Consider the following 10,564-nt stretch of genomic DNA (forward strand, 5'->3'; position numbering starts at 1 on the left):
TCCTTGGGGACCTCCCGCTGGCTGCACGGCGTAGTTCCAACGCGGGGAAAGGGGCTCCCGGCTCAGGAACGCAGCCACCGGCAGTGCACGGTCCGAAGTGATGTCTCTGACAACTAAAACGACGCTGGGCGCCCGGGCGCGCATCACTCCGCCCCATACTCCTGCCAACTGCAGGGGACTCGGTCCGGCAACCAGCCCATCCCACCTCACAGGCAAGTCCGGGCCAGCCGGACCTCACGCAGGACCCAGATGACAGGTCGCCGGCAGCGGCGGCGGCAGCAAAAGCCACCCGCCCCCAGTGCCCATAGCCACCAACCTAAGGACCCCCCCACCCCCCGCCCCGACTGGACCGCAGAGAAGCGTTGCTATGGAAACCCTCTGAGGATCACATGACGGCATCGGACGACCAATCGCCTCTTCCCTCTGCCCGCGGCCCCGCTTTCGGCCCACCCTCCGGCCCCGCCCCCTCCGCCCCCGCCACCTTCGCCCAGCACCGCCCCTTCCCTGCATAGAGCCTGCGCCTGCGCACTGCGTTCAGCGCGCTCCCTCCCTCGCGCGCGCTCCCCGGGGAAGAGCGGGGGCGGCGTAGGAGGCTGGAGAAGAGCATGAAGCTGAGGAGGAAGGAGCGCCGCCAGCGCGCAGGCCCAGAAGCGCCCGAGCCCCGACTGCCGGCGACGCCCCAGAGCGGAAGAGGGAAGTGAAGGCGCCAGGCTGCAGGTTCCTGGTGGGCTTCGCTTACCGAGGTAGAGGCAGCAACCCAGAGGAGGCTTTTGCCGCCGGTCCGGATCGGGGATGTCGAAGAACACGGTGTCGTCGGCCCGGTTCCGGAAGGTGGACGTGGATGAGTACGACGAGAACAAGTTCGTGGACGAGGAAGACGGGGGCGACGGGCAGGCCGGGCCCGACGAAGGCGAGGTGGACTCCTGCCTGCGGCAATATCCTTGGGTCCGCTGGCCTCCCTTCCCCGCCCCGCCCCTCTCCCGGGACCCCGCAGCCCCCGGGCCAGGGGCGCAGAGCTGCCCCCAGCGGCCCATGACTTAAATCTGTCTCTCTGGGAGGGCAGGGGACACTCCCATTTCTACCTGAGTCGCCCCCAGACCCCAGGGACCCGCCTCGGAAACTTGCCCTTCCCGGCGCGCCTCTCCCGCCCCGATTCCTCAGGTTGCGGCCGGAGTTCCTGCCTCCGGGAACTGGCGGGGCCGGCCGCGCCCTCGCGGCGCGCGGGGAGGCATCTGGTGCTGCCCTCTGGCTCTCGGGGGGCGCTTACGTTGTCCTCCCCAGGACGCTGCTGGCCGGAGTCACATCGGCTCCAGAAATTTGTGATTGGGAGTAGCAGGCTGCTGCTTCTGTTGTGGTGGTTTGGTTTTGGCAGCGTTAGGAGTTTATTCCTTGCTGGGAGGGATGGGGTGGTTTGCAGAATTGAGGCCCTCTGTCCTTTAGCCCTTGGGCGTTTTTAAAAAGCATTATTATGTAAAGAGAAAGGAATTTGGCAAGATAAAGGTTGCGAGGTACAGAATTTGTTAACCGGGAGGAAGGGAAAGAGTACGGAACAACCAACTCCCGAGAAGGAAGGTTGGAGGCTTTTACCTGCTAAGCGAGGGACAATGGAAAGAGGGATTGCATGGGGAGAATCCCTGGAAATATTTAAAATAAACCGCAGTGAATAAAATAGACGATGAGTCATTTGTACAAAGCAGGATCATTTTTGTAACCCTGAAATCGTTTCCATTTCAGTTAAAATGTGGCTGTCAGTTCCTGGGTTTTGTTTTTGCATATTTGAATATTCATAAATTTGAGCATTTGCATCACATCTTTTTTAGAAAAATGTAGATGTTGCAACAACTAATGCTGTAATTTTAGAGAATCTCAATTACTGAATTCACTCATTTCTAATTATTCTTGGATGTATTATAAGATAGGGAAAACTCTAAACCCTTTCCTCATCAATGTCCTATTAAATAAAGTATAATAGAGAAATATGAGTGAAAATATTGGTTGTAACTATATCTAGTCTTAAAGGCACCTAAAATACAGCACTAAACATTTATCAACATACAGATGTTTCTTTGATTTCCACTGCTTTCACAGTCAGCTGTTGCTATTTTGCATTACTTAAGTACTTAAATGCTTTAGGTCTTAAAAATGAGCCAGTCTGCAAAAGACATGCTTTTCTAGAAGTTCCATTAACCCTTGAAAATAACAGCTTACCACCACCCATAGGGGTTTTTTGTTTTTTGGGCTTTTTTTGGTCAGACTTTTTTTTTTCTCTCTTTCTCCCAGACATAAGCAGTGAACATGACTCTGTCTGAAAACACTCTTTGTGGTGGATAAATGATGTTTTGTGAACTAACTTTAGGTTGATGGGTGATGAATCTTAACTGGTACCGCTGTATCCGTATAATGGATCTGCTTTTTAATCACTATCATAAAATAAAAAGATACTGTCTCTTCTTCTCTTGTAACCAGAAGAGACAAGCTCTGGGCCAGGCACTACAGATGGAGGAACAAGTGAACTCTGTGGTTTTCCTTTTAGGGGAATGACTGTATATTCTGACAGTCTGATTGGCCTTCCGTGTCTCAGACTTGCTAACTCACTGGTGCTTTCAAAGACTAAATTTAATAGGTATGACCTAAAACAGTTTCAATAACCTTTATGAAATATAAGAGAAAATAACGCAAAACAGAAAAATTAAGCTACTACCTAAAGGTCCTTGAATTACTAGATCTTTTGTAGTGCCTCTTTTCATTAATATTGAGAGATTGCTGAGGTATACCATTTAGAGTGCTGCAATAATCACCAGCATTTTCTACCCGCATTTCAATTCATAGAGAATATAATTCTAGCAAACGTTTGGTCTTTATTTTTCCAGTCAGAATCACATAAAAAGACATCTTGGTTGAGAATATGCTGTTTCATTTTGGGACCTGATAATTCTGAGATATGTATAATTTTTTAAAAATATAACTGGATAATGTTTGCATCTGTGTCTTACTGGAAAAGAAAAGGCTATCACCAAAGTGCTCATTTAGTAATTAGAGCCAGACAAGAACTGGTTTTTGCCTTAACTACGTTCTCGTGTCTTCAGTATTTTACATTGGATTGACATCCTTGAAACCAACATGCTGAGTTTTCCAATATTGAACAGAGTGACTGTGGTAATTTTTCTTTCCATGTATAAAGTCAGGTCTTAAGAACCAGTGATATTTACAGTGCTTTCCTGAGGGCTGCCCTTTGGTACAATCCCTTAACCTACATCACAGGAAACATGACAGCCGCCCTCCAGGCAGCTCTGAAAAATCCCCCTATCAACACCAAGAGTCAGGCGGTGAAGGTAAGTCCCAGACACACAGTGATCGCTGCTGATACCAAAGCTTTCTTACCAGAATCCTCTGAAGTGTCATGAAGTCAACAAATATTTTAACCATTTATTGTCTTTGTTGTGGAAGAGCTTACTCTAGTTTGGTAGGTAAAAATTTACATGTGAAAAATAGCAATCTAATACTGAGTTACGAGAATAAGAGATCTTTTTTGTGTGTTTATTGGAGGCACTTGCGTTGAATTTGAGCAAAGGCCTGAAGACTAAACAAAACTTACAAAATAAACAGATTCTATCTGGTTGCTTTTTAGAAATTTTTCTAAATCATGCAAGTATTAACTGTTTATAGAAAACTCAGAGAAGTGAGGGGACAAACGGGTAATCCTCCTCATCCCCCCCGTCCAGCGGTAGCCAGTGACTACTTTTTAGTGTTGCTATATGCTTACATAGTTTTTGTATTAGTTGTCTTGTTTTGTTTTCTTTTAATGGAGTTTTGTAACTGGCTTTTTTTTTTTTTACTATACATGAACATCTTTCCTTGGCAATAAGTTTATTTCAAAAGCATCTTTTTTAATGGCTGCATATAGATGGGCTGCAGTTTACATGTAACTAATCTCCTTTTGTCATATGTTTAGATTATTGACTTGTTGTAAACAGTACTGCAATGAACATTTGGGGTATATTGTTACTTTTTTTCTTTGAATGACTGCCTAGAAGTGAATTGCTGGGTTTTAGAATGCACATTTTTTAAGGCTTTTGGTACAAGTGGTATTGCCAAATTGCCCTTCAGAAAAACGTGACCTAACATCCCCAGCAGTGGTCTTTCCGGAAATTCTGGAGAACTTATTTACTGATTGTTGAAAATGAAGCCCAGAGCTCTGACCCCATTGTCTGTAGGAACCCTAAGGATCCCTTTAACTGAATACTAGTAATAATTTAAGTAGATGTATAATAATTACCTCGCCAACAATGAGAGGAAACACTTTCTTTGGTTTTTGAAAGTGACGAGAGAGGTCATTGAAATTTCAGTTTTACCACCTTCTGCTTTTACATGGGTGAGTTTTTATCACAGTTTGCGGGTGGGAGGTTATAGCTGTGGTGGTTAAGAATATTTTTCTAAATTGGGTAATTGCATAGTCTTTAAACTGAAGACAGCGATAGGTGGTAGAAACATTCTGTAAACTCCTGATCATTAGGAATGCCAAAGATACCACTCTTGAATAGGCAAGGTGAAATTGTTGAAAGGGTAAATTAAGTGTTCTCTTTGCTTCCTTCATGGGTGAAAAAATGACTTGGCTCTTGGAGCAGCCTTTTATCAAAGAAAAAAAAATCATCAAGAAATGAAGATCACTATATCTTATATCTTGACTGTAGATATGAAACTTAAAATGAGTGTTCTTAAAAGCTTATTTTTATTTATTATTATTGAAGGATGGTTCAATATAGAATTGCAGTTCATTTTTTTCTTTGTCCTCAGGGTTTTTTTTGAGGTGAAGAAGTAGAATTTAAATACTGATTTAATAAAATGGGCACGTTATCATATGTGTTTGTAAGCAGATCCTTTCAGCTCTCCTTCAAACATGTCAAAAGTCTGTCCCCCCTTACTGCTCCCATGCTCGCCCAAGCTAGCCTATATTCTTGCAGTCCCTTCCAAAATGGTCTCCCAGCTCTGCCTCGTTCCCTGTGCCCCCCCGCCCCCCACCAGCCCGGCATCAGCTTATTCTCGCCATGGCAGCCAAAGGGATCCCGTTAAAATACAAGTCAGTTTATGTCTCTGTTCTTCTCAAAACCTTCCAACATCTTCTCATTTCTCTTAAAGCCAGAATCCTCATAGTGGCCTGCGGGGCTTACGTGGTCTGTCTTCCTGCTGTCTCTCTGACTTCCTGTCCTACTACTCTGCCATATTGCTCTGGCCTCCAGGGAGCTTTCTGCTGTTCCTTGAACACCCTGGGCACATAGTAACAGCATTTGTTCTTTCCTCTGTCCGAAATGGTTTTCTCGGATATACCCAAGGATGCTTCTTTGATGTCCCATCAGGTTTTAATGTCACCTCAGTGGAGCCTTTCTGGAACAACCACTTCACACGCACGTCTAAATGTTATGTTCTGGGGCCCCTGGGTGGCTCAGAGGGTTAAGCCTCTGCCTTCAGCTCAGGTTGTGATCTCAGGGTCCTGGGATCAAGCCCCACATAGGGCTCTCTGCTCAGCGGGGAGCCTGCTTCCACCTCTCTCTCTGCCTGCTGCTCTGCCTACTTGGGATTCTCTCTCTCTGTCAAATAAATAAAAATGTTTTTTTAAAAAACATTAATTAAAAATAAATAAATAAATTGATAGATAAAAATAAATGTTCTGTTCTTTATTTATCCCCAGGATCGAGCAGGCAGCATTGTTTTGAAGGTGCTCATCTCTTTTAAAGCAAATGATATTGAAAAGGCAGTTCAATCCCTGGACAAGAACGGTGTGGATCTTCTAATGAAGTATATTTATAAAGGCTTCGAGAGCCCCTCTGACAATAGCAGTGCTGTGTTACTGCAATGGCATGAAAAGGTAAGTTACGAATTCTAAATAAATCACTATGGCTCCTTTATAATAGAAAGAAACAATGACACACCTTCTATCACCTAAATAATTATTTTGACTTCTCGGCTGCAGATCTTTGTTTTTACAAATAAATGCATGAAAATGAAAGTTTAGATTTATGCTTACTGACCTTGGTTTTAAGAGATTCTCGTTCACAACACATTCAGTGATGAAAACACACACTAAAGAGATAGTAAAACTCGTCTTTGTCAAGTCACTTGATGGCTCATCCATGGCCAGATAAAGAGAGCTAACTTGTATGGATGGGGTAACCAGACCTCCCCGTTTTCCCAAGATGGCCCCAGTTTATGCCTGTTCTCCCAACATAATTATGACTAGTTCCCTTTCAGTCTCCAGTGTACCAGTTGGAGAGTAATGTATATGGTCATCCTGTTCAGGAACACTTCCCATTTGCCAGTCACTGTACCATTAGTTGATGTTTCATTTAAGCCTTATAATGACCCTACAAGGTATATAAACATATTTGTCATCTTCAATTTAGAGGTGAAGAGCCCGCTTAAAAACCTAAGCCACCTGGTTCCTGCCCAGTGTCAGGATCATAGCAGACATTGATGGAGCACTTACTGTATTCTAAGCACTGTCCCAAGCACTTTACAAATATTAATTCCTTTAATCCTCATAAAAATACTAGGAGAGAAAGCTTGCTGTCATAGCTGTTTTGGTAGATGGGGAAACTGAGGCCCATGTTAAGCCTTGATTGCTTCCTAACATCAGTCACCAGTCTTTGCCATTCTGTCCGCTAAGTAAGTCTCCAGCCATGCACTCGGAGACCTCTCTAATGCAGCTCTTTGCAGCCTCTCTCCTTCTGTTGCTGTAACTTCCTGTCCGGGGCTCCAGCTACCAGTTCTGCCTCCCTCGAATCTGTTCTCCACCCGGTTGCCAGAATGCCCTCTCTCCAATCCAGATCTACCCCGTCAGCCACCTGCAGAATGAAGCCCAAGTTCCCAAGTCTAGCCGCTCCTCTGCTGTGTTGTCCTTCCCCCCATGCTCCCGCAGTGAGTGGCGTAATCGTATGCTTTCCCAGAATACACCGTATTGTTTCACACTCCTTGACCTTTGCTCAGGATTTTCTCTGTGCCTGAGTGCCTGCTCACTGAGGACACACCTCTGTCACTGCATACATTATACTAGCATGATCTCCTTATATATCTGTCCCTTCCTGGTAGACCAGAAGATGCTCTATCCCTAGCATCCAACATGGTACCCAGTAAACAGAAGTATTCAGGAAGTAAGCCAGAGCTTTCAATTCCTGATACTCAGGACTTGCAGTTTTTGAAGGGAAAGTCAAAATTAAAGTTCCCACGTTCTTAGCTATTGAATAATACATTCTTAGCTTGGGGGAATAGGGAAAGAATCTGACAGACTGGCTGATCTAAATGGAACTTAGGGTAGTTGATCCCAGTTCGAATTTCTTCCTGCTAGAGCTAGGGGAGCAATACGAAAGTCCTCATTTACACGTGAGGCAAGCACATGCTGTAAGAACATCCTGTTACGCGAACACAACATACTAGAATATCAGCGACTGTCTCACTGGCATGTGGGTGCACGAGGCAGGGACTCCAAAGGTGGTGTGGGTCTCTGTGTGCTGAGAACAGTGCCTGGCGCATGATGGGTATGCAGGAAATGGGTGTGCAAATTAATGAGTCCGAAGCCAATAGCTGGACACATTCCTTCTTTAAGAAAAATGTTTTACTTGGTATGAGAATTGACCCTTTCTGATTCCATCGGCATTTACGTTTTGGTTTGTTCTTAGGCACTTGCTGCTGGAGGAGTCGGGTCCATTGTTCGAGTCCTGACTGCAAGGAAAACCGTGTAGTCGGCAGGAACTGGATAGCCCGTGGGTGTGGGAGTCGCTGGTACAAAGACCAAAACAACCAAATGCCACCGCTGCCCTTCAGGCAGCATCTGTTTCTCTCAGCTTTGCCTTCTTGCTTCCTTTTTCATATCTGTAAAGAACAAAATCACATATCAGTTTTCCTTTCATGAAAATTGGGATAATACAGAGGAAATGTTTATGAACAGTATTCCATGCTCTCAAAAACGATTTTGGTGTATACCTGTCTGTATATAGTACAATTTGCCTTCAAGTTTAATTGTGCAATTTTAACCCCTACTGGCTGGTGGGGTTTTGTTTTGTTTTGCATTTTTTTTAAGGTGTTTCGTTTTGTCTTTGACTAATAGTGAGAAATTTGATCAGAATTTGAGGCCAGTTTCCTAACTCATTGCTAGCCAGGAAATGATCTTTATAAAAAATACAGTTGAGAAACTGGCAGCTATTAACATTGCAAAACTGGACCATAATCCCTTATTTAAGCAAACTGTGTTTCTGGAATGAGTGGTGGGTGAACACCACTCCAAGTTGCAGCTTTGTTTCTGCTTACCTCCAGATCACGTGAGCTTAAGTACGCTTCTTCCTCTCTGCATCCGATAATCATGGCCTCTCGATTTCTTTGTGGTCTCCAGGGTCCAGAGCAAGGAGTCTTGCTCTACAAAAATGTATCTAGGAAATGCCAGAGCCAGTTTGGCATGAGCATAAAACTTTGTTCTAATGTTATGACCCAATGTGGGGAAACTACTCCAAATGAGAAAAGACGTAGAAACAATGATGAAGTTCAAACTCTGGGCAGCCTCTGAATGAAACGCTCTTTTCTTTAGAAATATAATAGCTGCCTTAGACATTATGAGGTATATAACTAGTGTTTAATATGCCCTATAAATGTCTTCAGTGTTTTTTAGGGTAATTGGGATCTTAAAAGATTTGGTTCGGATCCAGACACATATACAGTCTGTATTTTAGCTCAGTGGTTTTTAAAAAAGGAAAATGCCACATAGCAAAAAGTGTTTACTCTGTTGGACAAACCAAATCGGTTCTCAAAAAATGACCGGTGCTTATAAAACGTTACCATTCAGTAACTCCAAAACAAACCACCTGAACGCACATGGCCAAGAGGGAAATCAGCCTGTGTTTAGTATTTACATTGGACACCAGTTTTGTAATCACTGTCTTATGTGAGAACGGGTGGAGAAATTCTATAACCTCTTTGCTGTTTTTGATACCTGCTTTTTGTTTTGTTTTGTTTTGTAAAAATGATAAAGTTCAGGAAATAAAATGTCAGTGTTGAATAATTTATTTTTCTCTTATTTTAATAGTTACGAATGTGTGGTTAATTAAGGGCGAAGATTTCCTGTTTTGCCAGTAGGTTATGGTACTTTCGACAAGAAGTAATTTGGTACAGAAGATTTCTAAATCTCCTTTATTCACATCTAAAGGACAGGAGTAAAGGAGAGAGTCATTGATGAAGGCAGGGTACCGCTGGAGCCTTGGGAATGATTCCGTAGCCCTCTGGATGCCAGCTGAGCCCCCAAGTATCACTGCCCAAAGACCAAAACTAGAATGTGCCAGGTAGCCTAGCAGCTGCTGTCTCCACACTGGCCCTGATTAGATGCTTGCTCTAAAGCTCTAGAAACCGAAAGGGCAACTCAGAAGGCTGGGAGTTAAGCGAAATAATAGTCAAGTCGGTACAGTATAACCCCTTACCAACTTGAAAATGAAAACAGAAGTGATATTGCAATACTTCTTTGTAAAATCCTTCTTAACATCATTTTCATGACTATCAGTGTTGTTGGCGTTCCCGTATTTTATAGTCCCCCAAATGGGTGTTTTCTATCTGCTTCACTCAGGGAGAGAGTAAAAATATTTAACAATTAGGGCAGCATAGAGACTGATTCAGAGTGGATGCTGGCTGAAAACCACTGGCTCACCCAATTCCTCTGGGCTGACTGAGCCCAGGGGGTGCTGACCACACTGCCAGACCAGCTTAGGGGGTTAGTTAGGGTGATTGCAGAAAACCAATACAAATCCTAAGGGGCACTTTGGGCACAAAAGTAGTTCTTTCCCTTCCATTCCCTTCTACTTGAGTCTTTGGGGTTTTTTGTTTGTTTCATTGTGGCCATTTTTTGTTTGTTTTGCCCTTGCCATTTTTAAAGGGGGGAAAATGGCACACATCCCCTCTTGGTATTAGGTGACCACATCATGTAGGCAACAGTCATACTTGATAGTAAGTGTGCTGATGTCTTAAGGAAACTCAGTAGCATGTATGTGCAATCAATCTATAGATGCTACAAATTAACAGATCGTTAATTTTTTAAGCATTTACTGTGTTCCCAAGGATCATGAAGAACATAATAGAAGAGTAATAGTACGCTAGTAATAAGTATGTTCATCAGTAATAACTTTACTTAAACAGGTATGAATAATTTTATACTCTAAATATTTTCAAGCATTTCTTAAAATGCCAGTTGAACATTTCTTAAAATGCCAGTTGAACATCAGTAATCTGGCCTGGGTCCATGTGGTCCAGAGTTACATGAGCTTTTTTTTTTTTTTTTAAACGTGATAGGATAGAGTCCTTTTTTTTTTTTTTTAAGATTTTATTTATTTGACAGAGATCACAAGTAGGCAGAGAGAGTGGGGAAACAGGCTCCCCATTGAGCAGAGAGCCCGATGCGGGGCCCAATCCCAGGATCCTGAGATCATGACCAGAGCTGAAGGCAGAGGCTTAACCCTCTGAGCCACCCAGGTGCCCCTTACATGAGCATTATAAAAGATACAAAACCTAACCCAGACAGAACACAAGTAACAGGAGA

The 10,564-nt window shown here is 43.7% G+C and overlaps 1 protein-coding gene across 1 annotated transcript; it reads left to right on the plus strand.

Annotated features, from left to right (window-relative positions):
- The first annotated feature begins 604 nt into the window (after window positions 1–604).
- ARPC5 (actin related protein 2/3 complex subunit 5) lies at window positions 605–9,047 on the plus strand. The gene is made up of 4 exons (XM_045983304.1): window positions 605–935; window positions 3,260–3,332; window positions 5,687–5,863; window positions 7,671–9,047. Exons 1-4 carry the CDS (start codon window positions 793–795, stop codon window positions 7,731–7,733), a joined length of 456 nt encoding a protein of 151 aa, XP_045839260.1. The 5' UTR covers window positions 605–792; the 3' UTR covers window positions 7,734–9,047.
- The last annotated feature ends 1,517 nt before the right edge of the window (window positions 9,048–10,564 follow it).

This window comes from Meles meles, chromosome 17, assembly GCF_922984935.1.
Source record: "Meles meles chromosome 17, mMelMel3.1 paternal haplotype, whole genome shotgun sequence".
NCBI classification, from domain to species: domain Eukaryota; kingdom Metazoa; phylum Chordata; class Mammalia; order Carnivora; family Mustelidae; genus Meles; species Meles meles.